The 11,966-nt window shown below is 38.5% G+C and overlaps 1 protein-coding gene across 1 annotated transcript; it reads left to right on the top strand.

Annotated features, from left to right (window-relative positions):
• Positions 1-2,813: 2,813 nt before the first annotated feature.
• On the top strand, positions 2,814-11,915 carry LOC145473434 (uncharacterized). The gene is made up of 7 exons (XM_081455026.1): positions 2,814-3,086; positions 3,559-3,681; positions 6,873-7,034; positions 8,179-8,244; positions 9,668-9,814; positions 10,437-10,544; positions 11,224-11,915. The coding sequence occupies exons 1-7, from the start codon at positions 3,068-3,070 to the stop codon at positions 11,382-11,384; spliced, it is 786 nt and encodes a 261-aa protein (XP_081311152.1). The 5' UTR covers positions 2,814-3,067; the 3' UTR covers positions 11,385-11,915.
• The last annotated feature ends 51 nt before the right edge of the window (positions 11,916-11,966 follow it).

Below are 11,966 nucleotides of genomic sequence, written 5' to 3'. Positions count from 1 at the left end.
ATATATCAACCTGCCACATAAATGTAGTGCATTCATCTAATCAAAAATTTGGTGAATTTGAACTACACTGAATGTTTGTCTATCCCCCACTGAAGATCAAAACTAACATGTGCATGGGGAGAAGTCCCTAACACTAGGCCCTTCAACCATTTTCCAGAGCCCCTTTGTGTGAATATCATTTTTGCCAAGAAATCTACATCTATAATATAGAAGAATGAAAATAATTAAAGTAAAATTAACGATAGAAACAATAGGGCGAATACAGGTTGAGTGACACCTAACGTCGCAACCAAAATGCAAGGATTCGACTGTTCATGGCAGGCTTGATTCAAGCTTGGATTTCATGTGTTATAGCATGCAATTAGTCAATACATGAACATGTGTACAACACATTCTCGCACGACAACAAAGTGCGATTCCATTCATTCGAATGTCCCAATTTTGTTCTTCGAGCGTTCGGACCCAATCGTTCGATTAAGTTCGATTGATTTCGATAAAGTTCGTTTAATCGAACGTTCGATTTGGTACGTGATTAGTTACGTCTGGAGCAAAGCCATGCATCTAAGAGAAAGCTTCTTTTATGAATAAACATTTGGCGCATCCAAACAAGAAGACGCCAAGCATTACCCGCGTATGTCTCAATGTAAAATACCTGAAAATACGCTTGAAAAAGTTACTAGGGCTGTAAACAAAAAAATGGAGTTTAAGCAGATAAAATAAACAGATACCGTACCGTTAAAAATCCTGGGCTAAGAACTATATCCAATGTGGCGATCGATGCAATCCTCTTGCTTCGTTTTGGCGGTCGTAACTTTTGGCGCAAACGGATTTTCCGGTCGATTTTCCGCTGACCCACCGGTCACAGTGATATGTGTATCCCCGTGATATGTGTATCCCCGCACACATATCACTAGTGATATGTGTATCCCCTCCAAAATGGCGACCAGTGATATGTGTATCCCCCACCCCCCTCCCCTCTACTTTAAAAAGCAATATCCTCCTTGAAACCGCTCTCGTCGTCCGGTCGCTTACTGGACGAACGACTAACCCAAACAGGCTTAAAACACAAATCTCAATTTTTGTAGTTGAAAAAGTTTACGTATCTGCTGCTGGAATTGTGTTCTTGATCCTAACTGGTTTTCTGCGAGCAGGATATAATGAATTTAAAGTTGAACACCAAATGGATCTAGATATATTTCAATTTGAGTTTCACGGCACCGGATTTCTAGGACGATATTAATTGCGCGGTTCGACGCGGTGCATTCTCACTCCTCGAGTAACGCATATTCTCCACTGTTCATCGCCTTGTTTGCATCTGAATTATTCGTGGAGTGAAACACATATCACGGCTTCGACCCGATCGCCATAAAATGATTAGTGGCACTCGTGTATCCCCTGCACCCGCTTTTCAGTTCGACTTTTTGTAAGATATGTTAAGTCTCAAGCTGTATTAACATTGCTATACTGCGAATATTGCTAGCACGTTTCATAATATTCGACGTTTAGTATATTCTCAGCTCCGACTATTGCATTTCTAGCTCTCTGATTGGCTCAAAAACTCCGACTATGAGCCATTAGTCGGAGTTTTACCTTATATGGAAAACAGTGCGCCAAGTTTAAAATTTTTCCGCTCTGTAAAATTGTTGAAATAAAAATCGGCGGCAAAAACCCGATTAAGAATATACTAAAACAATTATTCCATTCGACCTTGTTGGATATGAAGTGATCATAACCAACTCGCGCTACGCGCTTGTTGGTTATTTATCACTTCATATCCAACGCGGTTTCATGGAATAATTGTTAATTATTCTTCGGCAGTTAGCCTAGATTACGGCTGTCTTCAGGGGATACACATATCACTGCGCCATGTAATAATTAGTGATATGTGTATCCCCTGCATGCGGTCGGCGACGGTGTACAACCGAGGTCAGTGAAACTCCAGAAATCCCAAGCTATGAATAAATGCCGGGTGTGAATATTTCTAGCGAGCCAGTTTTGACAATGCAAATGTTATGGGCATTTTTCTTCTTGGGTAGAAGGCCAATGTAACAGCTGTGTCCATGGGGATACACATATCACTAGTTCATGAAATAATCAGTGATATGTGTATCCCTTATTATCCCGTGCACGCGTGCACGCGTTTTTAGTGGAATTATCGAGTTTCAAACTTCAGTGAACCCAAGCCGTGTAAAAACGTCGGATGCTAATATTGCCTGCAGTTTTGACAAGGTTGATGCGCTATATTATAACAGTTGTGTTTCTGGGGATACACATATCACTGCGCCATGAAATAATTAGTGATATGTGTATCCCCTGCACGCGATTTCAGTTTAGATATTTAGACATTCGAGTTGCAAACTCCGCAAACCTCAACCTGGGTATAAACGTCGTAGCGAGAAAGCAGCCAGCACGTTTCGGTAATAATTAGCCATTTTCTTCGATCAGGTAGACAGCCAATCTAACGGCTGTGTTTAGGGGATACACACTGAGATCACTGCGCCATGAAATAATTAGTGATATGCGTATCCGCTGTTCGAAGTTTTAGTCAGATATACAATCGAGTCGGTTGGAACTCAACCAAACTCAAGAAATCCTAATCTGCTCCGTTGGGCGCGAATTCATTTCTGGTTTCTTCTACTCTTTACAGAGCTCGTCGGAACCTCGCAACCGAGTCGCCATTTTGTTCGTTGAATGCCCAGGCGCGTATCAGTGTTTTGTGTATCCCCACAGGGGATACACATATCACTAGTGATATGTGTGCGGGGATACACATATCACGGGGATACACATATCACTGTGACACCTGTCCGGTGCAATACTCTGATGCGAACATTTTGGTCAGCTGTGATTGCATGAAAGATCATGTGAGTGACCACGTGACTTGTTTCCATTTCAAAATTGCTGTGTAAAACGGAGGTTTCGTTCCAGTCGTTTAAAACCAGTGCAACAGTTCATTTGTTTGTCTTTTTACCTTTTACTGGACGAAAGCTTAAGGGACCGAACCGAATCATATGACTCGTGGGTGCAGCGACCATGATTTGTCTTTCTGATAGACTTCAACTCGGTAATGTCTCAACGAAATGGAGGTAAGCCGACCATCTACTGTCTTGGTGTGTCTTTCATTCGAAAAGATGCATGTAACATACATGTAACCACTGACATCAGCTGTTTTATCGAATAAGATGATTGCCTATGAAACATAGATCTGAATTTTGAATTGTTCTTTGTCCAGTCTACATAATTAGGTACTGTTTTATATACATGTATGATCAGTTATATGACAGTTACATGTTTGCAACTGTGTATGCCATTTTTGTGCAGCCGTAAATTACTCATCCATTGTGATCATTTTACTATCTTGACATGGCATAAACTGATCGATCTCTTCGTAGGGAAATTAAAGTGCGAGCTGTGGAAGTTGAATCAAACAGTTTGTTTTTCTTCAAGTGGAAATGCAACTTTATAGACTTAACATGGTAACAAAACATACATGGAGGCAAAAATATTAAACCCTGCAATAACTAAACAATGCAGTAAATAATTTGTTTTTATTTTCAGCTTTGAGAAACAGGAGATGGAGAGTGGTGCTACCCTGTCAGGGCCAAAGTCTCTGTGAGTCTGATAGGGGTCTTTCAACTGCCTTCCGGTTACAAAGTTATTGCTGCAATTCTGCAATCGTCGGTAAATTTTTAAAGGAGGAAATAACTAAATTTAGGGTTAGAAAGGAAGCTATATGTAGCTACTACAGTCATGCCACATCAGTGAAAGTACAGTTGTTTCTTGTTGGAAATGAATGAACCTTACAACTTGATGGGATAATTTTTGTTAACTTGTAAATAATAATATTATCAATCATATATTACATACATGTACACTGCGGCTACAAAGTTTATTTCAAGGGGAACATGGTATGCATTAATTATATCTTTCATGATGGAATACTGTAGTTTTTGTATAACTTTACCTCAAGTTGCACATGACCTTGACTTGTGACAGCTTGGGTTCCCTATAACTTACTGCAAGTGGTTTTCGTTTTTTAAGCTTCATCTTGCCAGGGCAGGAAAAAAAAAATGAAATCTAGCTGCCCAGTGGGCCATTTCATTTTAATTTTCAGTTGGCTGCACTAAAATATTACTAATGCCCAATGGGCACGTAGGGTTCATGCCCTATCAACTACATCATTTACTAGTTGCTGTCTATATTCAGTGATAGACTATAACAAAATGAGTTTACTGGCACTATGAAACTAGGTGAAAGAAACTACCAACAGTGACACAATTGTTGTGTCAGATACAAAGTATCCTTGGATTTTAAATTAATCCATGCTTTCAACTCACTGTTTTGCTCATCTTGCAGTCTTAAGTTTTGAAACAGGCTTTGATTGGAAATTATCATTCACAAGATTATATGTACTGAGGCTAATTTCACTTGCCCACCTGACCAGACCTCCAAACTTCCATTTTCACTTGCCCAAGAGCAAAATTTACTTGCCCCAGGCAATGGGATGTGGGTTTTTCCCTGCCCTACTTGCTAAGACTACGAGTATTCAACCAGCCTGGCTCATTTTCTGAGATCTCACCTCGCCACTCTTTCCTGCGTAAAAATTTTGATGTGTTCATATATGTATGAGAAGCCAGGCTGGCCGGGTTACTGAGATCTCAGTTTTTGCGTCCAAGATCTCAGTGACCAGGATGAAAATTTTCCCATATGAATGCTCCAGCCCGGGTTATCAGGACGAAACTTTTTAGGCAAAATAGCTTCGCTTTTGCAACACAGCACTTGGCCAGTTACCAGGCTCATATGAAGAGGCCCTTAGTCTATGTATCATGCATGACACAAAAGAAAATCAACATTTTTTTTTTCTCCCTGTTTTCATTTGCATCACACACAATAGACTAAGCGAAAGAGGCCGGGACTACTCATAGTCTGAATATCTGTAGGCCCAATAAGATGGTACAGCTTTAATTGCTACATGCACTTGTACATGTACATAAAACAAGTCCATGACTCAAAATCAAACCTACAACTTGCTTGCAACTGTAACATGGACCACATAAATGATGCATGGTTTAGTTGCAGCCTCAGACATTGCTCAGTGATGAAAGATGAACAAAACCTTTGCACAACATGATCATCACCTAGACTAAATTTACTAAAGTCACACAATAAGTTGTACCCTCTAAATTGGCCAAAGGGTTCCCTTGATTAGAAGTGATTGATGTATGTACTGCATGTACATTTACAATGTATAGTTCCCATGTACAGACCAGGGTTGTCATTAAGGGAAAATCAAGCATACTCAGCCATAACAGGTGTTACGGCTTACAACCCTTAATGACAGCCTGCAGACATAGCATACCAGTACAAGTAAATAACCTGTATTTAGCCTTAAAATGAGTGATATAGAAGATGTTTTATACTAAGTAATGGACCCTTAGCCTCAAGTTCTCAATTGGTATTGATACATGCATGTTCCTTTGACTCCTTTACGTTGTTTACAATTCTTCTTAACAAAGAAAATATGCACCACTGATGATGACCATACACTCAAAAATGTTTTGGTTTTTAAAACTTTAGTAACTTTTAGCCTTTTATACATGTACAGTAGACAAAAAAAATATTATCGTAGGCTCAACTGTTATTACAGCTTTTCATATACAGATACAGTAAGTGTAGAGCTACATACATTGATTATACAAGTAAAGAAAGAAGTAGAGCCAAGCACCCCCATCAAGCTTGAGTTTGCCCTACACTGACTTCTAGCATGTCATGTGTTGTTCACAGCCAGAGCAAAGTTACATGTAAGTTTAAGTTTTTTTTTGGCACTATTGTTATGCTGTTTTGACACTATTTTTGAACTATTTTAATACTATTTTTATACTCTTTTTATACTATTTTTACTGTATTTTCATACTGTTTTTATACTATTTTGTGCTATTTTTATGCTGTTTTATACTATAGTACTGTATGCCATTTCTGGACTATTTTAAAGCTATTTTCATATATTTATATTGTATTTGACATATTTTTTCACATATGATCCACTTTAATTTTTAAACTGTTTAAAGTACTATTGAAATATATTTTGAGACAGTGGATTTCAATAGTGTTTTAAACAGGTTTTAACACCTTTAAAATCAGTCAAAAAATATCTTTAAAATATAATTTTGCACCTATTTTAAACCTATTTTGTACAAAATACTTTTAAAATTGTCATTTAAACTAGTTCAAAAATAGTCTTGCAGATTAAAAGCTGTTTTTAAAACGATTTGTGTCCTGTTTTTATTCCAAATGCTGTGTTCTTCGAGAGATTTTTAAAGTAGTTACAGACTATTTTAATTATATTTTTAAACTTAGCAAAGGATTTCGAGTTTTGGAATTTTAACTATATTTTTAAAAGCTTTCCAAAATACATTTCAAATTTTGTTTCAATAGTGTTTTAAACAGGTTTAAACACCATTAAAAGCAGTCGAAAACTACGTTAAAAATAAACTTTTCGCCCTGTTTTTAATCTATTTCATAAAATAGGTTAAAAACAGTTTTTAAAAATAGTATTTAAATACATTTAAAATAGTGTTTGGTTTGGTAAGGGACAATAAAACCACTTTTTTCCAAAGCTGCAGTCTCTCTATTCTTCGTATGGCTCGCTTCGTTCGCCTCCCCACCCCTACCCCCGCGTGCTTCGCGCTTGCTTCGCTCGCTTTTTCTTCCGCGTGCGTTGAAAAGTAGGGAAGCTGTGAACAGTCTAACCAATCGCGACTTAAAATCAGACTGATTGTCTTCAACGCTAAAAGAAAAAAAAGTGGACGCAGTCGGTAGTCGTCTGAAAATCACTAATTCCCATCATTCAATTTGTATTTTGTTTCTCATAGAAACAGCACAAGAGAATGAAGAGAAAGGAGATGCTGAGTACAAAAAAAATGAATTTAGTAATGCCGCCGTTTTCTACACCAAAGGAATTGAAGTGAACTGCAAAGACGTCGCACTGAACGCTGTTCTTTACAAGAAAAGGGCAGCCTCTCACTTCTTTCTGGGTGAGTTCAGGCCACTATTTGATTTCCAGTTCAGTAACAATAAGTGGAGGCGTGGTGGCCTCAATTGGTTAGTGCGCTCTTGATTGAGCGGTCCGGGTTCGAGCACTGGCCAGGGACACTGCGCTGTGTTCTTGGGCAAGACACTTTACTCTCAAGGTGCCTCTCTCGTCTCTCTCTACCCAGGTGTATAAATGGGTACTAGCAACTTTGATGTTCGGGGTAACCCTGCTATGGACTGGTATCCCATCCAGGGGGGAGTAGAAATACTCCTAGTCGCTTCATGCTACAGAAACCGGTATAACCCCCTGCCTGATGGGCCACTTGACTTGTATGCAGACTTTACCTACCTTAATTACAATAAACTTAACCATGTTCTCAGGTCTTCTATAAATAAATTTTCCATTGTTTTAAATTATCCTAACACTGAAACCCATTTTTCAGCTTTGAGAATTTGGTATTACATCATCTCTGGTAATTACGTTTATTCTCCTCACCTTTCTGGTTGACTGAGTATTAATACTGTAAGAGGAAAACAGGTCTTCATCACTTTTGCTAATTCAAGTGGCAAGGTACCAATACCAATCTTACTCTTTCCTGAGCCTCAGTGACCTAATAGAAAATATAATGGATGATAGTCAATAAAATGTCAGACTAATTGGATAACAGATCAAAAGATTGAATAACAGTCAAGTCAGGGTTCTCATGTTGTATTCTTGGAATACAATCTTTTGATCTTGGACAACTGAAAATTTAAGACCATCCATCCGCTCATTCCAATGATGGAAAAATGGCTCGTTTTGGTTTTAGCGCGAATTCATTATTGATTTGGGAAAGGGGAGTTACATTTCTCTTTTCCTCCTTAGACTCCTTACGGGTATACAAGGGTAACCGGGAATTGCTCCCACTTACGCTTGTCTAATTTGGCAAAATATTGAAGGGGAGAAGTTAACGATGGGCAAGCTTCCTGTTTGCCGCCAACAAGAGATTATATATTATAATCTTTTGCTGCGAACTATGATTTATGAAACTTCGCGCTTTTTAATTTTATTATCGTAAGCAGTTTTACTCTGCCCAGATGAAATAGGCTCTGTGTGCGCTCTACGTACCTGTGATTTTTACCGAGTTTTTTACTCTTTTTGCACAGGTAATTCTCCTGAAGCACACAGGGATCTAGACATTGCAACAAAAATCTTGCTGGCTAATGTCACAGGTGAATCAACGCTCTGTTGAGTTTTATTTTTTTATCCATGTACGACGTATCTTCTTGCTTGTTTCTCTAGCTAACTTTCGTGTTTGGTTCGATATACTAAATTTATGTCAAAGAATGTGCCAAATAATGCACCATGTGTCTTTGCGACTTGAAAAATAATCATCATTTTTTAAGATATAGCTGTCGCCTTGAAGATAGAAAAGTTTTATTTACGTGAATAATCTTATAAAAACAGTTATTACAAATAAACTGAATTTAACCTGTTGAACAGAAAAGATTAACACAGACTTTTGCGGCATGATTAGTACTGAATCCGAGCACTTTATAAGAAATGACTTTGACAGTGACACAATGGGAGACTAGTAAATATTGCAACAAAGTACGGCATGAAATTTTATTCGCAGATTTGCAATTTTGGAGCTAGTTTAAAGTTACCGTGTACCTTTCTGAGAGCACCTTTAGAGGTGTCTCGCGTCCAAGCGATGTAGCGCGTCCGTTTTAAACTGTAGATGCCTAAACCCCCATATCAAATTAAAGCTCATAGAGTTGGCTGGCTATCACACAATACCAAGAATTTTGAAATAAAATGAATTGTCGAATTTTTCACGACCTTAAAATGTGAGCTTCAAATGTCTTTTGGGTCCCTTTTGAAGGCTGCAAGTTAAAGGGAATTTGTTTGTTCCCTCTCAAATTTGGACAGTAGTTAGTTTGACATAAACAACAAAAACGTACCTGTGAATTTTTTTCCACATATTTTTCTCCGGGCGCGATTTTTCTACGTTACCTTCTGTAATGCAAGACACCTCTTAAGGTATACGGTAAACCTTAATTGTGGAAAGTAGTTCTTTTTCTGAATGGCCGGAGTTTTTTTGTCTTACAAATCTATTTATCACTCATTTTTTAACGGGAAAATGCTCTTGTAAAAACTAGCGTGTTCCAAGCTCTCGGTCAGTAGGGACAATCGGGAAAGCAGGCGGGCGACGAGCGGCGTCTTTCTCTCACGGATCCCGCTCGTCGCTGATCCTGCTCGTCGCCCGCTCGCTTTTTCGATCATCCCCACTGACCGAGAACCTGGAAAGGGCTATAAAAACCAAAAGATAGCAGGGTCACGTCGACGCTTTTGCACGTCACCATCTTAACCAATCAGGCCCCAGTTGTTCAAAGGGTGCATAACACTATCCACCGGATAAATCACGATCCAGTAGATGGTGTAGTTTGTTTTGCCAACACTTGTCCACTGGATAGCGATTTATCTGGGTGTATTTATCCAGCCTTTAAACAACTGGGACCAGATGCAAAAGCAAAGCCATTTGTACCGGTCAGGTGTGTTTTTCAGCACTTGGCACCAGTCACGATCTTTTGTTTTGCGTTCTCATTGGTTCATTGTATTGGTTATGATTGTTGCTGAAATTGTGTGTGATAGCAACAGAAAAAGGAGATGCTGAGTGTAAGGGAAATGAATCTGGAAATCCGTTAAGTTTCTTCACTGAAGGGGTTGACCTAAAGTGCAAAGATGACGAACTGAACGCCATTTTTTACACCAGAAGGGCTGCCTCTCATCTTTCAATGGGTGAGTTCACACGATTATTTGTACTTGATTGAACTTAGTTGACTTAAACCAAATTCAAAATATCAATTCTCCTAACTTATAATTACCAAATATTTCTTTCAATTTTAGCTCTAAGAATTTGGTGGTACTCTGCATCAAGAAAATGTCCTAGCTTGTCTTTTAGCTATTTGACGGTTTTATTTATTCTCCTTACTTGTTCAGTGCTTGAATGTGTATCAAATATTTTAGGAGAAATCAGGTCTTTATCGCGTTTGGTAATTTAAGTGGTGCGGCGTTTCATAGTAGTAATTTCATGAAATAATGTTTTAGCTTTTGATGAGCACTGCAGTGGACAGATAGTTATTGTATCACCTGTATGACGTGTCCCTGATTTTAGATCAAGTGTTTCGAATACGAGCTCGGCCAATTTCATCGTGTTGTGCTCTTGAACTAGACCAGTTTCCTAGTTTAAAAAGAGCTGTTCAAAATTCTGGGGAAGGGAGATGTACATTGTACTGGCCGGTGTGATCAAACTTGGTCTACTAAATGTTTTTATTCTGTTCATACTCAGTCAGAGCACAATCTTTAAGTACTTAAAAATAATCGATAAATACGTTATTCACTAGATTGCCACTTTCCACAGGTAATTTTCATGACGCAGTCAAGGACGCAAAACGTGCAAGAGCATTCCACTATTGTTATCGAGGTGTAAGAACCTTCCAGAAATCTCCCATACAAGCTATTGTTACAGGTAAATAAACGTTCCGTGTCAGGTTTGTCTTGTTACGTGCCTAGAAAGTGCAGGAAGCTAAGAAAACCACGATGTAATAATTAATGCACCTATCAATGTAAATCCCGCGCGGGGTGGGAGGGGGGAATGCGGGAAAGAGGCGGGGATTTGATGTCTAGGACGATCGATCCATTCGGGCTTTTTATCGTGCGATGCGGCTCTAGGGTCGGAGCTATATCTGTAGTTATAATCCATCAATTTTTTAACTCGCACGATTGGTCTAAACGCTTTACGCGAGTGATTATGCCCGAGCTAAAACTGGGGAATATCCGAGCGATATTCCCCAATTTCAAAACTGCACGTGTGGTGAAGAACAATAAACACAGAAGCCTCCATTTGGCGCGAAATTATGCTCGGATATTTGTCCACGGACATTATCTGTTCCGAGAAGTGAACAGTTTTTCCAGGGACAAATATCCGAGCATATTTTCGCACCAAATGGAGGCTATTGTGTTTATAATCCTTCAAATATATTTTTTTTTAAACACACGCAGTTTTGAAAATTGGGGAATATCACTCGGATAATCCCCAGTTTTAGTCGGGGCATATTCAGTCACATGACGTGTTTAAGAATTTTTGTATTTCAAGACTTTCAAAGAGTCACTACTTTTATCAATTTTCTGTCACCTAATACCAACAGGAGCAAAGGCCTGTAAGGAACTTCAATTGTATGAGGAAGCAACCAAGTGGTGCTGCGATGGGTTGGCAGTATCCTTTACTAATTCAATTATAAACAATGCCTTGGTTTTGGTGCCTCCTTTCGAATTCTTTGTTTTGAATCACCAGGATGATATGTGGTGAATCATCAAACCAGTCATATAAATTCGGACTGAATTATTGTGAAAGTATCTACATGTATCCTACATTTAGACGGTTCCGCCAAAATATAATATTCTTTGCCTAGAATTGGGGACTCTTTGTCCGCGCGAACACTCGAGTTTCAGCGGACTTTTAAGGCTTCGCGTGGAAAACGAAATAAGGGTGGAATATACAGAACTAAATAAATTCTGTATGCTTGATTCCCAATAAATCTCGAAAAGATTTCTAACCATGATACTTTAAGCATAATAATTGAAAAGGGACCTACAGATGAACACTATTTTGATAAAATTGTTTCAAAGTGATACTAAAATGTGTCATGAAGCTATACTTTGACGTCATGCACCGATGATATAAGTTTCCTTGATATAATTCTCTTTCATTGTAATTTTCTCTTCCATTGTAATTTTCTGTCAATTTCCGATTTTGAGTGCTTCTTTAAAATTCTTGAAGACTCGATAGGCACTTTTTATAACCTTCTTGTATATTTCACCTTCCATACAACATAGTTAAGGATGCTGGAATTAGCTTTATATAGCAAATCTGGTTTGCAAAAAAGTCACG

The sequence above is a fragment of the Orbicella franksi genome, unplaced genomic scaffold (genome assembly GCF_964199315.1).
Source record: "Orbicella franksi unplaced genomic scaffold, jaOrbFran1.1 SCAFFOLD_739, whole genome shotgun sequence".
NCBI lineage: Eukaryota > Metazoa > Cnidaria > Anthozoa > Scleractinia > Merulinidae > Orbicella > Orbicella franksi.
Note: the sequence above shows the minus strand (reverse complement) of the source record. Positions and strands in the feature narration are given on the sequence as shown.